This window comes from Sinohyriopsis cumingii, chromosome 7, assembly GCF_028554795.1.
Source record: "Sinohyriopsis cumingii isolate HCF-2022 chromosome 7, ASM2855479v2, whole genome shotgun sequence".
Lineage (NCBI taxonomy): Eukaryota > Metazoa > Mollusca > Bivalvia > Unionida > Unionidae > Sinohyriopsis > Sinohyriopsis cumingii.
The window spans coordinates 117359716-117381641 of record NC_142967.1 but is presented as its reverse complement, the minus strand read 5'-3'; the positions used below and the strand labels follow the sequence as shown (position 1 = coordinate 117381641).

The window sequence follows — 21926 nt, the reverse complement described above, 5'->3', positions numbered from 1 at the left end:
AAGCAGTGTAAATCTCAGAACTGCAAAACATCCTCTATTCACCAAGCAACCCCAAGCAGCATCTCCTGTCCAGTGTGCCATGGACAGTTTCAAGTTCAAATTGGCCTGGTCATCCACAGACTCATAGCAACCAAGCCAGTTAGTGATGTCTTGGTCATCTTCAAACTCAAAGGACGAAAAACACATCTGCTGCCAGTCTCATGCATATTGATTGCAGAATACATCATAAAGGAGAAACAGCATTAGTCAACGTAGCTGTATATTCTGTCATGCTTTGGATTTCATTGATGGGGAATGAAACAAAAAAAAACAAGGCCTGGGAAAATATGAAGTGAATTTAAATGAAATGTTCCAAAATAGAGGGTGCTAAACAGCACCATGAATACTCCCAAAGGTCCATGAATTAAAGGAAACAAAATACATAAATTCTCACTTATAAGGCAAACATATAGAAAATGTATATTTTTGGAGAAAAATATTTTTAGTATAATTTAGTTGATTATAATCTGACAGTATTATTAGCACTGTCTATTCATAAATAAGGTGAAATCATAACTTTTATTGAGGCTAAATTCACATCATATCTTGATGATGTAAGCAATCTATAAGGGAGTACAATATTTAGCATTTTGTTTGTCCAGACCAGTATCTGCCGGTCAAGGCTGTAAGATTTTTCATTATCCTGCCAGTTTCTAAAAATTGGTTATAGAAGAATTCATAAGAGAGAGGATGAACATTTTAATTAAATCAGAACTAAACAAGCTATCTTTACATCCAACTGCAAAATTGAACGAATTATTCATGTCTGATGATTATATTGTTTGTAATGTACACAGGTATGTGATAAGTACACTAGAACTGTTGGTAGCAGAAGACTACATGATCGTATACTTCCATGGGGCCACACCACGACGACAGATGCCCAGCTTTGGATGGCTCAAAAAGTGCTACCAGACAATTGATAGGAGGTACACCCATTGGCCTTTTATATCTTTCCTGGTCTTTGAATGTTGACTGGCATAGACATGACCTTTCTGGTAGCAGTTTACATTCTACAATTTTATGTGAATATTTGTAATGAAGTTATTGTGTAGATGATGTGGCATTTGTTAAACATGTTCAGTCTGCATTTATACATTGTACACTGTGAACAGAACTGCTTAAATGTATGTATTTGCTGACATTTGCAGATAGAGATTCTCTAAGCACAGAATTAAACTATTATAAATACAAAATCTAAAATAATATCAAAAGTGTCAATGAGGGCTATTCTATAAATACAATAATGCATTCATGTTTTCTTCTGAGTCAAGGGAAATAACTCATTTGAAATAGTACCCCGTGTCAGTCATTCTTCCACCAACTCTAGCAAAAATTGTATGTAGTTTTATGACTGTATAAGTGAGCTTGATCACATCATCAAATGTAGCCACTGTTTCAAAAAGTGGAAAAGAATCCTTTAAACAATTTCTCAGACACTTCTGAAAAGAATTTATTCATGTTGTACTTACTGGACTTTTAGGTAGATGTAAGCTAGGTGAGTGATCTCAGACTCACATTGGCCTCTTATTAAACCTTAGGCATGAAAGATATCTATTCACAGGATATCTTTACCTTCTATTTACTAAGCAACCATTTATTAGACCCCAGCCATGGAGGGAGAATTTAGTATTACTCATGTCAGTCCTGTGCATCACCTGTTTGTTTCTGCCAAAACCTTTTAAAGAACTGTATCGATTGAAATGGATTTTTTTGTGTGTAATAGTCTTATTATCCAGAAGTCCTAGGTCTTATTCTAATTACTTATGTTTTCATCAAACCTAAACTAATATCCTATTTGACTTGGAAATTTGCCATTGCATATGAACATAGGTTTACATACCCATTTAATCTTTAATGGTCGATCCTGCATTCTATACGGGTCTTCAGTCTTTGTTTCTGTATGGCATACCAGAAATTTCCATCATATACCCTGCCTGGAACTTCTTTTACCTCTTGAAATATCCAATAATAGTCAGCTTAATAAAATATTTGAAATGTTAGGAATTATTTTTTGCTATAAATTTGAAAATAGTATGTGTAATTTCAAAAATGTCTACACATTTATTTTTGTTTAAATTCAGTTTTGTGGGGTAGGTGGGAGGAGGTTCCACAGTGTATCTACTGTAAATAACCAAATTGGCCACTTGGGCTTAATGAGGAAGTCCTAAAAGTAATGACAAGGTGTTTATGGGCATTTCACATTACATGTGCCAATGAGAAATAAGAAATATTTTGGTTGACAATAGTATTTTGGACAGTCTTTGATGAGGTGTTCTTTGATGAGGTTGATGTGCAGAGTGACACTTAACATGACAGAGAGGGAGAGACCAAATATTTTGTTGTTGAAAGTTTGTATTGTAAGCAAAATAAAATTTCTGAATTCTTGGTACAAAGACCTTAAATGCATAGGTATAACAAATCAAAGATTATAAATGTCTTAACTGTACACCTGTTGATCTTGTTCCTAGCACTGAGGACACAGAGAAGAAACATTGCAGTGTATATCATCTTAAATGCCAACACTTAACAGAAAACCATGTCATCTTCAGACTTTCAAAATATGGTCTCCAGACATATTCTGTGGAGGAACTTTCAATTTGTCTGTTAATATTACTGAGGATTCAAATTCTTGGAGTAAATCTGAGGATAAAATCTATAAACATTGGCAGCATATAGGTAGACATATAGAGAGCAGCAGCTCAATTGACTCGGACTGAAATTTAGAAGTAGTACATCTAATTACACTGTTGTTTAAACGTTCTTATCACTTGGGTACAAGCAGGGATTTGTATCTTTATTTAAATTTTAAGTTCATTTTCAAGTAGACAAAATAAGAGAAGAAAACAAAATATCATTTAGAATCTTTTTGTTAAACAAATGTCCAAATGAATATTAAAATCTAGTCCTCATGTTGTTCAAAGATTGGTTGTCTTTTTTTTAAATTTAGTGCTTAAAAAGTCAGGGCTGTTCCATTAAAACATATACATAGGACACAGGGAAGGTACTCACCCATAGATGCAGTTTAGAATTTTCTTATCATTTTAATATGAAGTCAGTGAAATCAAAGTACACTGGCATATATATTTAAAAACTGCCTTCCCTGGGTACCATGTATGTTAAATGGAATAACCCTCACCTTAAAGTTTAATATATCAATAATTTCTTGAATGAAAGGATAAAAATACAGACTTTGAAAGTACTGTAATTTAATGAGCTGTCTCTTTAATTTGATATTTTTATCACTGTTAGTGTATTAAATTTGTCCTGAAATTGGCTTGGAAGTGGAGTATGAGTGATTCAATAAGTAGGGTGTAAGAGTAGGGTTATTTACCTGTCCTAAACCCATGTTTCATTTGAAACTTTGAAAAGAAAAATTATTGCCTATTACTACAGTTTAAATCTATTCATACATCTCTTACAATAAAAGTTTTTAAATTCAGATGTAAACAGTAAATCATTGCACAGTATCTATTTAGGCCTAGCACCAGTTACGTGTTCCATGTTTTTGTTTTTAGTTAGTTGTACAGTATCTTTCACAAACCTTCAAATGCCTTAATTCAGTTTTTTAAAGGATACGTTATACAGTATGAAAAGAATGTAAATAAAAAGAGGACATAGGTGCTTTGTTCCAAGTCTGGGGAAAGAACTCATTTGATATGGCATAAGAATTTATATCTTGGCCTGACATCCTGGACATATTCCAGCACTGTATCAAATTTGTTCTTTTCACTGACTCAAAACAAAACACATATGTAGTTTAACTTTATACTATATGTATGGGGAATTTTTGTAATCAGTGCACATTTTCGTTACTGCCAACCCTTAACGATTTTGCCATAAGTCTTACAAAAATTACCCTTAAGATGCAGACTGACAGAATAAAAGGAAAAACTAGGGAAATAGGACTGTTGTTGGTAAAATCCAGATAACTGGCCCTTCCATATTTGATTTGGATACTGGTTTCACATTAGCTTTAGTGAAATTAATCAGAGAACCAGACTGACTTTATAGTAGTACCTCCGATTTTTTCCATGGGACTCTTTGAGGCCCAGCTCATATTGTACTCAAATGCCTCTGACTCGTACTGCACTTGAAACTCGGATACAGATGATTCCAGAAAGACTCACTACAAAGATTGAAAGGGTTATAAAGAGTTGTCTCCTGTCCAGTGTTATTTTGTTTCTTGCAATCAATGACAAGGTGTATTTTGTCAATGGTAGAATTTTCAATGCATTTGTTTTTACACACAAAATAATGAATTGGACAAAATTTAGAGTGATGAGTTTATTTGTTTTGCTGTAATATGAGAAAAGTAAAGTTTGATCTCTTTGTCTTTATTTGACTGAAATTAACAAAGATATTTAAGAGATGAATTTATTTTTTTGTGAATGTTGCTAATAGATTGTTAATTCAGTCCATTATTTCTTGGTTTTCATTCTAGTTTGTACATAACTTTTACATGAACAAAACTTTCAGTCATTTGTTGTCTTTTTTTCAGACTAAAGAAAAATTTGAAGACATTGTTACTTGTCCATCCCACTTTATGGTTGAAAACAGTCGTGATGATGACCAAACCTTTTATCAGGTAAATTAGCTTCACAGAAAAATATCTCTGTCCATCTGTTGTTTTTTTTCATGAACACTGCATTATCTCTGTATAGTAGTTGTTATTTATTCTCAGTACATTTCACATTTTCATGGGGAGTTTTTTAATGTAAGTTACTTTTTCCCTACTTTGTCTGCAACTATTAGACATGCTATAAAATTCTTGTATTTCCCCAAGGATCCACTGTATTGGTGTTTTGATTTAAAAATTGTTTATATTATTGGCTTGTATCAGATTTTGTAGTTGTGAATATTTTAACAGAAGATATGTGCTGCTCACATAAATCATTTTATGTTATGCCCATGAAGCATAGGTGAGGCACATGGGTCACTTTTCTGACAGCATTGATAGCATATAGCTCAATGATAAGTGTTTGCATTTAGCTCCATTTCTGACACTGTTTTGTGTACATTGAGTAAACTGTTTGGATGTATTCATCTTAGAGGGTGTTAACTGAGGTAAAATTAGCTCACATTGACCTACTTCCGTGCTCCATTGATTACATTTTTGCATTAGCTTAGTTTCTCTGACTTAATTCTATATGCAGTCATGAATTTTGATGACTATATTGATTTTACTTACTACTTGTCACATACCGAAACATAAGTTGCAGTGACCAAGTTGTGTGCAATGAAAGAAATGAAAACCTTGAACCAGATGACTGAACCAGTACTCCATATACATACTTATAAAATTCAGATCAAAAACTGCAAATAATTTAGACCCGATCTGCCATTGCTAAATGCATAGATAGATCAATATACTTGACTTTAACATTATGGAAGTATTCTTTGAAAGATTTCGTACATGTGCAAGTTATAAACTAACATACATTGCTTCAAATACACATTTTGTATATAAATAGTTACCTAAGGAGTGTAAATTAAATGAATGTCAATGTTACCTTGTTGATCAAATCTTTAAATGTTATTCCTATTGCAGAATTCTGAAATAGCCTGGCAAAAAAGTGTACAGATATTTAGTTCACAAGAATAAAAGAGCTGATTTTGCAAAAATCCCCCAAATAATATCACTTAACATTTTTTATGCATGTTTTTACAAATTGAGATATAAAATTTTTGGTCGTATAAAAATAACCAGCTGAAATTATGTCACAATGGTATGGTTCAGTGTGCTTCATCTAGCATGTATCAACAATTGTAGTTTTCAACTTTTTCTCAATAATCATTGTACCAAGTTGGACCAAATTTAGCAGAGCTCTAATTGACATGATGGCCTTTCGAGTTTGTACACATGATGCAGTGTGCTACCAGATATGGCCAGCAACAGTAGAACTAGAAAAACCTTTAGACAACTTTTCTCACAAACTACTAAACACAGTTTAGCCAAACAAAAATGATTCCAATCTACCAACAAATTTGACCACCACTACTAGCAATAGAAAACTCTTTAAACATCTTGCAAACCATGAAACAAAATTTGACTAAATGTGATAGCATCCTCACATAAAGGCCTTGATGTAAATGCTGTAGATTGGCCATCACATATATCAATTATGGCCACCATTACTAAAAAAAAGAAAATCTTTAAATGTCATATTTTTAGAAATATATGAACTGCACCAAATTAAATAGAAGGCATCCTGACAAGAAGGGTCTTTAAGTTTATATAAATAATACTAATTTGCCGCCAGATATGGCTGCCATTCTTTAAAAATAATTCAACTTTAATCAATTTCTTCTAAAAAATACTTAACACAGACCTGCCAACTCTTACAATTTTGCCATAAGTCTTATCAAATTTACCCTTAAAATATGGACTTATGGCATACAAGCAAAAACTACAGAAAAATTACCATTGCCGAAAAATCCGGAAAATTTGTTCATCCTTATTTGATATGGATCTGGGTTTCATATTAGAAGGAGTGAAATTGGTCAGGGAACCAGACTAACTTTACAGCAGCACATTAGACGCTTTAAACTGCAGCTATTTCCTTATGCGAAGCATCTGCATGATCAAACTATTGATCATAGAAGTTTTTTAAAAATGGCATCCAGCAGGCAATGCATGTTTAAGACAAAAGGGGAAAGAAGCCTCTTGAAAAGTGTTTATAATCAACACAGAAAAATAAAAAGGAATATTCAGATTCTTGTGAATGTAAGCTGGAAGGGACACAATCATGTTTATTGGACATCACTTGCCAGTTTGAGTATGACTCATAGCAGGAAATGTGATTGCTGTTGTCATGTGGAATAGAAAAAAGAATTTCCAAGAATTACATCAAGTTGAGAGATGGCAACAAGCTGTTGAGCTCCATAAGGTTTGGAACTAAAATTTGTGCAACCGAACTAGTGGTAAATAAAGTCTATGCATACTGTACAAACTTTTAAATTGAACATAATGTGTATCATCGCTGCATGTTCTGAATACCAAACTTTTAAATACTTTTTACAGCTTTATAATAACAGTTTATGTTATTTTGTTACACCTTACTGAAAACCGGTCAAACTTACAGAAAAAAATCAACTGCCTTACTGAGACGGACTCGTCAGGGTTGTCAAGTCTGTTAACAGAACTTGACCTAATTTGACAAACAGTATCGTGACATCATGTTTGCAGAAATTATGCCAATCCACTTTCAAATATAGCTTCTAAAAATAAAAAACCTTCAACCACTTCTTAAAAGCCATGAGACAAAATTTAATCAAATTTAACAGAAAGCATCATAGATTGAAGACTTTCATATTAAGGCAAAAATGACAATCTGCAATGCATTTTGAAAAAATAGAAAATATCTTTACAACTTTAAGTTAACTTAAAACTGCTTAAAAGAATTTGACGATTTTGGAAAATAATGTTAATGTGCCATCAGATATGGATACAAATACAAAGAAATAGAGAAACAATTGTTATCATAATGTTTGTAATCATGGCACTAGAAGAAATTTCTTCAGAAAATATCCTAATCTAGATATTTTGTTCTTGCTTTTAGGCAGATGTCAGTCAGGTCAGAAATTTCTACAGAAAATTCCCAATCTTGGTATTTTGTTCTTGCTATTAGGCAGATGTCAGTCAGGTCAGAAATTTCTACAGAAAATATCCCAATCTTGATATTTTGTTCTGGCTTTTAGGCAGATGACAGTCGGGTCAGAAATTTCTGCAGAAAATATCCCTGTCTTGTTATTTTGTTATTAGGCAGATGTCAGTCAGCCACACAGGCCTCTTCTTATTATTTGATGTTAAAACACTACACATTCGAACTTTAGTTTTAGCTGACTTTTATCTGTTGGATCTTTCATTCCTTGCTTTTAGTTCCAAATTCAGTTCCAAGCTGCGGTTTGTGAAGACACTTCGAGAATTAGCAACAATAATCCCTATGGAATATATTTACGTACCTGAACCAGTGCAACTGTAAGTGGCATTTTATACTAAAGCTCACAAATATTCACGTCTCACATTGCACTCCATAGCTATACCGAGGCATCTTCCCTAGCACAGAAAAAGAACAGAGCCTTGTCTAAATTTATGCTTTGTATACCTAAAGTTGTATCACTGTATTGGCACATGATATCGTCATAATAGTATCAAGGTGTTTATACGATTTCACTTCAAAGCACTCTGAAGACATGTATCTATCCAAGGCCAAGAGTACAGCTTGCAAATTCATTTGTAATTTTATTATATTTTTTTTTACCTGCTGAACACTGTTGCTGTTCATCTGACAAACATTTATCATTTAAAATAATAAGGACATAGCTTATTGCAGTATACATTTTTCTCACATTTAGTACTCTTTATTGCACTGAATTTGCCTGAGGCGGTTTAGGAATCTCAGGTCTATTTAGTATCGGTGATCTCCGTTTATTTGGTTGATATCGTTGCCACACCAAATCTGATGATCATACATGCTTAAAAGTACTCAGTTTGGATATGGCAGTCGTGTATTATATCAAGTGAGGGATTTTGTTTCTAAAACCTTGGAACAAAACACAAATTTGCATTTATTATGTACCAACTGAAGTTTTGCAAGATTTTTGGTTGTTCAGTGTGTATGGAATTAAACAAATTATTCTCTCTCTCCTTCTCTCTCTCTCTCTCTCTCTCTCTTTCTGTGTGTGTGTGTATATATATATATATATATATATATATATATATATATATATATATATATATATATATATATATATAGAGTGTTTGATTCGGTGCATTCAAGAATGTTGATATGTGGACAAGTAAAAACAATTAAAATCAGTCTTGCAAGATTAATTGTGTATTTAATAAATCTCATGGCCATATATGATAACAATAGTACTTGTTCTTTTTAATTATCTTTGTTTGAACTGATGAAATTGATGGAAAATTGGAGAAATCTAAATTTTGGAGGCAAATAGTTGTGATACTTGTGTTAGTAGCATATTTTTAAAAGCATGACAAGGTCGTTATTGTTGGCACTTTTAACTTCATTGTAAAAGAATTTAGTGTACTTTTGAGAAATGCTGCAATAATGTCATTAAAGAAAATTTAAAAAAAGAAACATTGAAAGAAACATGTCTGATGAACAGCAAAGACAGTTACCAAGAAATTTACAGAAATGCCCATTTGCCAAAGGTTTGTAAAGTAACAAACAATGCATGATTTGCAAACCAGTCTACAGTTTTAGTCAGTTTAGGATCTGAGCTGTATTTGTCTGATAATACATTCATGTCTGATAATAAATTGAGCCACCCCCATGTATAAAAACATTTGGCAAACATTTACTGAAGATTTATGTGCCTGCTAATAAGTCCATCTGCTTTTTTAAAAGTAAATATATTAGGCTGACTCCATGGTCTTATTATGGGAAAACACTATCCATGAAAACTATTTGGGTCATACAATCCTGGGCAAGTCATTACTGAACAATGACCAATATTTATTGTATATGCTGTTGTATGATGCATACCCAGCTGTGAATATTGTAGAACCATATCCACTACAGTATAATCCACTGACAGATTAGAGTCAGTTCTACCTTTTGCTTCAAGCAAAACAGCTTAGGCCCTTGTCACTATGTGCATTATGTTAGGGCAGATACTCAATCATAACCTTCTTGTCACTATCCAGTGTGAGTTGAAAAGCTTAGAATAAAGGAAAATGAAAGGTAATTCTTGTGGTACTTCCCAAGTTCGTAAATTTTGGGGAATGAATAGATATTCAGAGGAATAGATCATCTTAGATAAAGATAGAGCTTGAACATAGGATTCAATGAACAATCAAAGAAATAGCTATACTTTTTCATTTTAATGCTATTAGTTAAAATTTTATGAACAAAAAGAATTATTCAGTTTCCAAATCCTCAAACTATAGTTTGCAATGCTATTGTAATAATACATAATCAGCTCATTGTGATGTCAGTAATAATGTCCTCAGTACAGCTGAATATTATGTTTTACCCAGTTTGATAACTAATTGTCTGGCATTCATTTACCAACTTTTTGTCCCTCTGTTGGCACTTTTGGCTTTTAATCTATTGTTATATATAAAATTCTCCGATTTTTTATTTGCAATCACATATTGGCCACTTATGTCATTTTTATGAATGGTATTGATTGTCTGATACCAGAAAATAGACTTATGTCATTGCAATCTACTCTTTCACTTTCCTTAAAAAGAATGGCAAGGTATTAATCTATCAACAGCCAAGCATAGCATGTGAAACAGTGTAGACACATGAACAACATTGTTTACAATACTTGATTACATTGTTTACATGGTTATAATAATCAGTAAATGTAGGTAACCATTTGAAGTGCTTGATGATTTTAGAAGACGCTGTCCTTGAAGTGATACACATTCAAAGAGCCTGAAGCAGTAATTTGACAATAATGTAAAGCTGTTCTGCACATTAGATAAAAAGACTTTATGGTCAAAGTTTGTTAGTTTTGATAATAAGATTCAGCTGGGTTCTTTAATTATTGGAAAGATTTTTTAAAATATCAAAGAAAAAAAACTGATTGACCAAAATGAAATTGTGTATTCTTGTAAAGCTCAAAAAACATCAAAGAATTGTGCAGTCATATGCACAGTATTGTCAGAAACAAAAAGAACTTGTCAAATTATTTCCATGCTCCGTTGCATCAAGGTGCTGGTCACAGTAAGGGAAAATATTACTTTTGACTTTATCATTGTCTGGAGTAAAACTTTTAAACCACTGTATATGTTTTGATTAAACTTGAACCTGTTTTATATGTTTCATATAACCTGTTACAGTCTCAGGGTCAGGGTCATAGCAAGAAAATACATAAATCAGTGACTTCTTTTGATATATGGTTATAAATGTTGAACCACAGAAGATATGGTAATCAAACTTGAGCCCTTTATGTATTTAGATTGAGTGCATTGCGTGTATTAAGTCATACCCCACTGCCTAAATTTCAAGGTTATAACAAAGAAAAATATAAGACATTGACCATTTTCCGTATCCATGCTGTCATTTTTTTTAACCCTGCCAGATATTTCAGTTAGATTTTTTGCAGGCTGTCATTTTTTAACAATGCCAGATATTTTGATTAAACTTGACTAAGGTCCACACACTAGCTCAGTGTTCAAGGTTATTAATAGGAAAAAACAAGATGGGCAGGTCATGTGCTATTTTTTGGTAATCTTGTTATATACAGTTGTCAGGAGTATCTTTCCCTTTTATATGTACTTTATGAAACATTTGAAAAAAATTTGTTTCACATTTGCCAAGGTCTCCAGTAAAACTTCTGTTAAAAATATTTTAAAAAGTCTGCATATTGGTGATGCACATTTGTTTCCCTATTGATCACTAATTCCTTTACATATTGACCCATATATCTGCTCATCACCACATCTTGCGTACAGTTTCACATGCTAAATGTTACATATTGACCCATATATCTGCTCATCAACACATCTTGCGTACAGTTTCACATGCTAAATGTTACATATTGACCCATATATCTGCTCATCAACACATCTTGCGTACAGTTTCACATGCTAAATGTTACATATTGACCCATATATCTGCTCATCAACACATCTTGCGTACAGTTTCACATGCTAAATGTTACATATTGACCCATATATTGGTACATGAACATAATATGCTTATAAGATAACATACTTTCATTCACAAGGTATGATGATAGATTACGAAATAGCACTTCCGTATCAACACCCTCCTCATCCTCATCCGACACCACCACCCCACGATGACACTTCTATCTAGCTGATCACTCCATGCAGGTAAAGATTTGCTTTGAATGCTGAATATTTGAAGTTGTTTTCTCTTACATTTTATTAGTAACAAGGCCTTTATCTGGATATTTGTGTGCAAGTGTGTGCACTAGTGTGTATATGTGTGTAGGCAGAAATTTATGTAAACAACCTTTTGTCTTCATGTTTACTAATTGTTTGTTTGAACTAATTAAAGATTAGAGATGTGAAACCAGGTCTTCTGAGTTGTCTATATTACCAGTATTTAATAGGAATCATAAGAATTGTGATTGTCACACTTTTAAATTTTTCTTTCAGCCTATTCCTTTAAATTTAAAACAATTTATCACCATTAAGCAGGCTGTTGTCTCTTAAATTTTATTATTTTTGGGGGGTGGGGAATATATATAAATATATATCCTCAGTTAATACAACCACCAATAAATGTCATGCATTGTCTAAGGTCAGACACCACTAGAGCCTATTTAAACAGATATGACAGATTTTAAACAAGTCAAATAGTGGCTCTATTCTATTCACTTGAGCTTTTTTCAGAATAATAAAATAAATGCAATAAATGGGTCAAATCAATTTTGTTAGCTTTTTTAAAAAAATTACCATAAAAGAGGTTTTTTTATCACTGGACCATTTCCTGTTTTGTCCGCCTTTATAATCCCTCTTCTCTATAACTTGAAAATCGATCTCTTGATTGTCAAACCAAGTTAATTGGAATTTGAAACAGAGCAGTCTTATTTCTTCCATCAGCATCAACAGTTTGCTGAGGTTTTGTTCAGTTTTTCATTTGTATATTTTTCCTAAACCCTCTGACAGATTTTTTTTTCATTATGAAAATTCATTCTGCAACATGCTCATTTAAAGTGGGGGATGGAAGGCCCTGTCCTTTTTGTTTTATCAAAATAGCATCAGACACAGTGTCTTTTTTAACCATCCCATAAAACAGGCAGTTTTTAAAAATAAAATTTTGTTTAAATTCCAATTAATTGCAAAAATATGAATTGAATTTCATAGAATATTTTTAAGGCGTGTTTTCTTCTAAATAGTTAAGAAAATACAAACTCATTCAATAGTGAATTTGCAAGGCTAGATAAAATAAGTTTTCTTAAACTTGTTCCACAGAAAGGCCATGGGCAGATCAAATAGTTAGCATAGAATCTCATTCTAACAATCACCGCTCCAGCGGCCTAGTGGTTAGAGCATCCACCTCAGATGCAGGAGGTCATGGGTTTGATCCCCAGCCGAGTCATACCAAAGACTTACAAAAATGGTACTAACAGCTGCCTCGCTTGGCGCTCAGCATTAAAAGGTTAGTGTTAGGACTGGTCGGACTGGTGTTAGGATAATGTGACTGGGTGGGACATCATGCTACATGTCTGCGGCATGGTGCCCCAGTGCTAGACATCGCTATAAACTGCCACACTGGAGACATCGTAGCGATATGACTGTTTTTTTTTTTAAAGCTACGTTATCACACACACATTCTGACAATCAATTCAAAATTTTAAATAGTTCTTTGATGTTTGCAGCTGTTATGATCAGGAGTCAGTATACTTTTAAAAAATGGCATGATTGATTCCTTTATTGATTTGAATTAAACATTATTTAAGAAGTCTGCTTGAAAGCCTCATTCAAATATATTTAACATTTAAATTTAATAACAATATGTTAGGCAGTCTTCTGTCAATCACCTGTTTTATATATGGCACACTGCTGGTAATGGCTACCTGTCTAGACAAATTATAGAAACGATGAGAATATCTTAATTGTTGTAGACAGTAAAATCATATAAAGTTAATAAATAAAGAATAATTTGACGAAAAGAATTGAGAAAATATGTATATTAAAACACATTTCTGACCCTGCTGATTATACAGAAAAAGAAATTACCTGTGGAAAAAGAAAAACAGTTAAACGGGTATTTTTTTAAGATGCTTTATACAAACTATTTGAAATATATTGATATCTTTTCCCCATTATTTTATTATTTTTGAAATTAATATTACATGGATCAGTTTTGACATCCTGAACATTAGCAGTGAATATTTTGTTTTTTGCTCAACTTTTCTGTTGCACAGTTGCTGAAATATTGTAATTTTCTTTCTTCATAATTAACAAGCAACATGATTTCTTGTAGCATTGGTTCTTTGGTTGTTTCTGATCAGAATAGTTTCTGCTTGTTTTCTTTTGAATATAATGTATTAGGTACTCTCTTTACAGCACAGAAAAGATGCTGCTGTTGGACCCCAACTACTTAGACAAAAAGGAGGGGTCAGGAAAGAAAAAGAAGACAAAAAAGGGGAAGTAGACAGTAGTCATCCGGGGGATGTAGCAATTCCTTTAGACTCCAGTACAAAACCTCTGTGATATTATAAAGTTTACAATTTACAAAACATTAAAATCCATATTCAAGTTGTATAATGTAGAATGCATTGTTGATTTGTTTCTCGTATGGATAATCATTTAAATCACCAGTTTTGAACACTGTGGTCTCATATCATTTAAATCACCAGACAGTTTGGACATGGTGGTCTCATATCATTTAAATCACCAGACAGTTTGGACATGGTGGTCTTTTATCATGCCACATTTGGATGGCATAGAAGAAAAACAGTGTTGGAATTGTAACAATCAACAGTACAGTTATCATCATTTGTAAGAAATGCATTTTTTCATTCTTCCTAGTTATATAGCAATTCAAAGGTCACACAGACATCTTCTCACCAGGTACATGGTTGCAATTATTTTAATTTAATCATTTTCCTAGAGGGAAAAAAGACCCAAATGAACTCAAAATTAATAGAGTGATAAATACATTTTTGATGCATTTCTTTAAGTGTCAATTTCATTGCTGATATCCTAACATCACCTGAAGAAACAAGAACAGAAAATCAACATGACTCGAATTTGTTCATGAAGTCAATTAAAACTTGCATTAATCATTTTTAACTTAAATCCAGTGAACAAATAAAGTCAAGTCTCAATTATTAGACACATATCATTTCTTTTAATTTTGTTGGTATAACCCATCTGTCATTTAATTAATTTCAATTGAATTCTTTCAAATTGGTCCAACTGCTGTTATATTATGTGCCAACAGGTGATAGATAAATGAAAGTGAGATGAAAGAAGACAAGATAACAAATTGTTGGAGTTACTGGCAACATTTCTCTGCAATATGAGAGCAGTTTTAAACACCAAAATTAAAAATTTGAATTATTACCAGAAATACTTTCTTTTACATTATAAATTGTATTATTTTGTTAATTGCTAAAACAATTATAAAGCCTTGACCACAATCAATCCTTGTAGGACTTAGTATTTCATGTTTAAGAGTAGGTTCACTCACAAATTCAGATATCATTTATGCTATTTGATAATTTCTATAGTACAGTGAAATTTAACTATACAGGCAACTTCATCTGCAGACAGGCAACATAACTTTATCCCAGTAGGACAACACTAATCTGACCTGTATTTACTGGTCAACAGAATGGTCAAAATATTTGTTATAGACATTGCATGTTTAGGGACTTTTTAAAGAACATGAATGATACATTTTGCAGCAATAACAGCGTGTGTTTTACAATTCATTATGTCTGTAATGAAAATGATATATGGTATTCATAATCCAGATTAGATTTTGAATTGCATTCATATTAAGCTAAGTTCATCTGTATCAAAGTTTATGAGTGTATTCTTTTCTTCATACAATTGCAATAAAATATTTGTGTGCATCAGAGGTGCACAAGAATATTTTGTTTTGGCTATTAAGCTGTTTTTGCCTGGAGGCTCTGGTTATTTTTTTTTTTTTTTTTTGTGCAATGTGACTAAAATATTGCCACACAGGACACATGGCAGTCAAGAGAGCTTGACCTGGGATTAAACCCAGTACTTTGTTGTAGTAATTTAGATTTTTTGGGGGGGCTTAAATTCTGTGATTGATCCTTAGTGTCATCTAGGTTGCTTCCCTTTCTATAAAGAATTGATTCACATCATAGATATCTTGCTTAAAAATGCATGCAATTTATTCATGTTTAGCTGATAATAGTTATGACACAAAAGCTACATAGTTCTCTATATTTTAATAAAAAGCATAATTTTGTCTCAAAAGATTGACTATATTTCAAATAATTACTTTTGGGAGGTAATCTCATTAAGGAAAGGGAGGTGATTTATACAATACACAGCAAAATAAGTCAGACTGTGACACAAGTAACCCACATACTCATTGTGCATCCCACAGGTTGCATGTGTGTACTATGACTCATCCATCTTCCATGAATTTTTGGTCTAGAACAAAGCATTCTAAAAACCAAGAACCAGTCTTGAAATCCAAATATACACTCGAGTCATCTAGCAACATAAGAACGGTGGGTGAGTTTTATTGGAATGTGGATAATGAATATTTTATGATGCATAATACATTATTTTTAAGCAAGAAGTTTTGCATAGGATATAAAAGATTGCCACTGATACCTGAAGATGGCAGTCCAATCATTTGAATTGTGTGAGTAACCTACATGTTTTGCCTTACTTTTGAGTGATCTTTGAGCAAATAGTTTTTTTTTGGTGGTCTATCTACATTTGTGTGACAGCTTGCCATTTTTGCATGTCACATGATGTTGTGAATAGGGGATGTAACAAGACAGCTCACATGAAATAATTTTTAAAATTATTTATCAATTTTCTTACATTTCATTTAAAATAAATGTAAAAGTAACACTGGATTTTTTAGATGATGACAGTCACTTATTTTATTCAAGAAAACTACAAATGAGTTAATTGACATGGCTATGAACACATTTGACAATATACCTTGGCACTAAAGGACATCATCTTGACATCATTGCTTGGTAATTTTGCTAATTAAATGAAGACCATCTAAAACTGGTTCATGCAATGTGGCAATAGCAAGGTCATGTGATAATGAAAACTCAAATCTAAAAATTGTGAAGAAAACTCCCATGACGTATCTCACACTGATAATAAATTTACACAGAAACAATATTAGGTAGCAGTCAGTATGTATTAGTGATGAACATGTTACAGTATGGAAACATCACTCCTATATTGTGAATTTATAGGGATGTGGATTCTGTGGTACATGTATTTTCAATACAGTGCCAATGTTAGTGTTATACTAGTAGCAGCTGACACAGATAGTTGAGAGAGCAGTGGTTATTGACTGGATGACCATATTGGTTTAAGTTTTTCAGATAAGAAAAAGAAACCACAAAAATTTGGTATGCTGTACTACACAAAAATACTGAATCACTTATTTTGTACAATTCAATAATTGATTTTTGCCCACATATCCCCTGCTCAAAATTGAAAGAATATGTTTGGATAACTATAACACATGACTGTTGACAGAAATGTAGATTACTGTTGTGACAAAACAAGAAAGAATACTTCACCAGCAATACAATATAACAGCATCAATTCCATCACCACTGTTATGTGATATTGGAAAGACATATGCACGAATGGGATTCATTCATTGCAAATTTACAATGGGTGTAATCTTTTAAATTCATGAAATAAAGGAAAATTTAATTTTTGAATTATAACACTATGCTTCTGTTTTATATCAGTGACTGAACAAAATTGCCATTTTGAAATCTGTATTTAGTTTAAAGTATGTAATAAACAAGTTATTGAATTTATACTGTAAGATATTAATGTGGATGAAGTGTTTCAGCAGTGATCTATAAGCTTACTAGAACAATTCATCTACAGTAATATTTTACAGTAAAAATTCAGGAAGTCTTGCTAATATACTATTTGGCTGTATATGCTTTCTTGAAGCTTATCAGCTTCGAGTATATATTTAGCTGAAATTTATTGTTATTGCTGTTGTTATTTTTCTTACTGTTGTTATTATTACTATTAGTATCATTATATTATTATCATTAATAGAAAAGTACAGTAATTTCCATGCATTCAGTGTAAGAGAATTGGCTTGTCACTTTAAAATGTTGTACTAGAACATTATATTCAGTTTTGATTTTGGAAAATAAATGCACATGGCATTAAAGAAGCTTTTAACCATATAGAAATTCTTCTGATTTTAACTTGTATATAAATTATGATTATGAATGAGGATGCCTTGAAATTAATTGGAAGCAGATTACCATATCTAAATCCAATCAGAACTGTAGGTCATAATTATGACAGCCCATTATTAAAATAAAATAAAAATGAGTGATCAGACATATACTGATCTTATTACTTTTCACTTCAGAGATGTGTATGTTTTTTGTGAGCACTGGGGGAATGTTTTTTTTTCGCTTTAGGATACCAGTAAGTACTGTCTAAACAAAAGAACATTTTATCATATTCATTATATGGTGTTGTCTATAAAAACAAGACATTTTTATAGGGTTTGGTCTTATTTTCATGGTTTTACCTATTAAAAATGGGACATTTTATTATATTCATTATATGGTTTAATCTAAAACAAATGGGACATTTTATCATATTCATTATACATGTATAATGGTTTTGTCTGTTTAAAAAGTGGACTTTTTAATTACATTAATTATATGGTTTTGTCTTTATTAAAAATGGACATTATATTGTATTCATTATATGGTTATCTAAATTTTATTTAAAGTGTTAGGTAGTTTATTGTAAAAAAATATTTTCAGTTTTTTTAATATAGTATTTAAGGTAGTGCACTTTTGTAAAATCAGCGCTTACTGTGCAGCTAAAAATGACATCAGCACTGCAGTATGATACGATCATTTATGGCGACTTTTTACCTAGGTCTAAGCACTGACAGGCTGGATGTAAAATGACTTGGTTATAATTTCATTCTATGTAAAGAAAAGAAAATGCTTATGCTGTCACTAATTGCAATAAGTTATGTGAAAGAAAATGATAAATTCAGCAAAAAGCATATAATACCATGAGAAAACATTTGTGATGTATTACCTGCCATAATTGGTTGTGCAGGCTTTTTGTTGCAGAAAACTGATGTGATCTCAGTAATTGCATGATACTAAAAGGAATTAACTCACCAACTTACCAATTTCTTTATGAATTTGAGAAGAGAAGTCTGAGATTTTCAATCTGTGCAATTGTAATGAATTTTTAAATACTCATTCAGCTATTACTATATGGACAATAAGCAAAAGTGTACTCTTTCTGATATCCTTCTACGTAATGACCTTTACTTGGGAATTGATGTTTAACTAACACTAATGTGATAAAATGCACATCAACCTAGAAATTGTTTTAGGGATGGCTTGGATCTTTAGTTTTGTAATAATATTAATTTTAAAAAAGTTATATATTTCAACATTTCAGAGTGATCATCCTGAATTTTAAATTTCCTATTGCAAGATAATATGTTGAAGGATATCAGCAGTCTCCGTGATAAAATGACAAGATGGGCTAGGTACAGTTTGTTATATTTGCTTGGCATTGACCTGTTTGAATGACTGCTAAACATGTATTATGAGCAAAATTATATTCCAATATCTTTGTAATTATATTCACAAGTCAGCAATTTCTTTCTTTATTGATGCTGTGACAAATACGCTTAGTAGAAATAATACAAGTTAGTAATTTTCATATTGCTTCCTGCTGTAAGTCTTGTGCTGTCAGCAGTTGTTTTGGTTTTAGCCATAACCAACAAGATTCATTGCAATATTTAGTTTGAAATGGATTATTTTAATGTTATTTTTTTGGCATTGAGACAGGTCTGCAAATTTATTGATCCCCCTTCACCTGCATAATTTTTTCTTATGATAAAAGATGGTTACGGTTGAATTCAACAGCTCTTGAGCTGTTAGTTGATGACATGAAAACATTTATATTTTGAAGCGTGCAATTTTTCACGGTATTTGTATTTACTGTTATTAATGTGCAATGTGCATTTGTCTGTAATTTGAGTCAATATTTTGACAGACCAGACACTTAAAAGTTCATTGTAAAGGTCTTACAAGACCTGTAGCTCAATGTTGCTGAGGAGGTCACATCCATTTAAATGAAAACTTTCTTGGGTTCTTTGACTGTTATTGTCTGAAGAAGAAACAATTGTTTCAAAAAGTGGATACATCTATCCATGTCTGTCTATCTACATGGTACTTGTCTATTTACATGGTACTTTTGAGCATCATTCTCAGAGATTATTCAATAATTTTCATTTGGGATTCATAGAATCTTCCTCATGCTGGTTGAGCTGAGGCTCAAACTCACTTGGACAAAGGTGAGATGTGTCAGTGATCTGTTAAGTCGAGCATCGTAGACCACTCTTCCACCTGGGGACCCCTTTATATTATGAAAGTTTTGTTTAATGTGACCCAAACCAAGCCATTATGCCTTATCTGCATTTTTCACTTTTCCTTATTTTGTCTTTGTCTGAATTATTACATGCATGATTCTGCAAGCAAATACATGGGCAAAAACAGATTTTTCATCTTACAGACAAATGTACCAAAAATTTGTATGGTGCTGCAAAATGAATTGCCATATTTTCCAGTTTAAAATGTACACTCAACTGTAAACTTAATACAGCCAGATCTGTTGCCACATATTGTACAGGTACTTCAGGGTCTGTGCTGTTCTTCCATATTTCACATTGACGGATTAGACTTTGATCTAGGCTATAATGTTCCCTCTTTCTTCCATCCTGGTCTGATCTGCCTTCTTTGTTATGCTTAATATTTCAAGAAAACAGCTTAGACTCTGATGTACCCATTTTATTCCACCTGATCTAATCTACCCTCTTTGTTCTACTTATTATATCAAGCTGTCAGCTTAAACACTGATGTTCCTGGCTGATTTTGATCAACTCTGTTTGCACTACTTATTATGTCAAGCCAAGAGCTTAGACCCTGATCTACCCCTTTTTGGTCCACTCATTATTTCAAGCTGATAGACCCTAATCTACCAGTTTTGTTCTGTGTGTTTGAAAACCCTGATAAGCTGGTATATTGTGACAACAGTGTCTTCACTACTTGCTGCAGTTGTGTGCACATATCATATGAAGAAACCTGTACTTGGTATAGACAGCTGAGGAGTGAGCTGTATTGTTTGGTACAGACAGCTGAGCAGTTAACTGTACTGCTTGGTACAGACAGCTGAGCAGTAAACTGTACTATTTGGTACAGACAGCTAAGCAGTGATTTTTACTATTTGCTACAGACAACCGAGCAATGAGCTGTACTATTTGGTACAGACAACTGGGCAGTGAGCTATACTATTTGGTACAGACAGCTAAGCAGTGAGTTGTACTATTTGGTACAGACAACTGAGCAATGAATTGTCATATTTAGTACAGACAACTGAGCAGAGAGCTGTACTATTTGGTACAGACAGCTAAGCAGTGAGTTGTACTATTTGGTACAGACAGCCAAGCATTTAGCTGGACAACTGAGCAGTGAGCTGTACTATTTGGTACAGACAACTGAGCAATGAGCTATCCTAACTAATACAGACAACTGAGCTGTAAGCTGTATAATTTTTATGTCTCAACACAAGCTCATTTTGTTCATAATTTTTAAAATGTTTTAACATAATGCTTAATTTTTTTATCTAGTTAAATATTAATTTTAATGTAAATATGATTGTTACTATTGGATATTGTTGACATTCTTCATGATTTACAAAATAAAAACTTCATTACATTTCATTATGTGTTGATTTGTATGACCTACTTCAGTTTATATATTTTGCTTGTCAGAAGAAAAAATGTGTCTGTGGCAATACGACAGCATTAGAAGTTATTATTTACATGTATATCTTGATCATCTTTTTTGACAGCTCTTTGTATTTAGATGTTTTTATTCTCACAAAAGACAAAACATTGTGGAGACAATGATCAGCTTTCAGTCCATCTGGCTTCAAATATTTGTAAGTTGTTTTCAAGGGCATTATAGATCAGTAGACTTTGCCAACATTTGTGCCAAAGGGCAATGAACATTGAAAGAAACTTCAGACTGATCAGTGATCTTGGTAACAAGGCTCTATGTCACAGGGGCAAATGTTTCAATTTAAGGCAAGATTAATTGAATTAAGTAATTGAGTTTTTACCTCATTTTTTCATAAATCATCATCACACAGCACACAAGTT

At 32.5% G+C, this 21926-nt stretch overlaps 1 protein-coding gene across 3 annotated transcripts in view; it reads left to right on the top strand.

Moving 5' to 3' along the window:
* Positions 1-21485, top strand: part of LOC149796001 (uncharacterized) — a 199533-nt gene extending 178048 nt beyond the window's left edge. For all 3 annotated transcript variants that reach the window (XM_089965923.1, XM_089965922.1, XM_089965921.1), the window contains 5 exons: positions 837-968; positions 4541-4627; positions 7922-8020; positions 11749-11857; positions 14063-21485. In XM_089965923.1, coding sequence (XP_089822049.1) covers positions 837-968; positions 4541-4627; positions 7922-8020; positions 11749-11827 — 397 coding nt within the window. In that variant the 3' untranslated portion in view covers positions 11828-11857; positions 14063-21485. The remainder of the gene's footprint in view (positions 1-836; positions 969-4540; positions 4628-7921; positions 8021-11748; positions 11858-14062) is intronic.
* Positions 21486-21926: the final 441 nt, after the last annotated feature.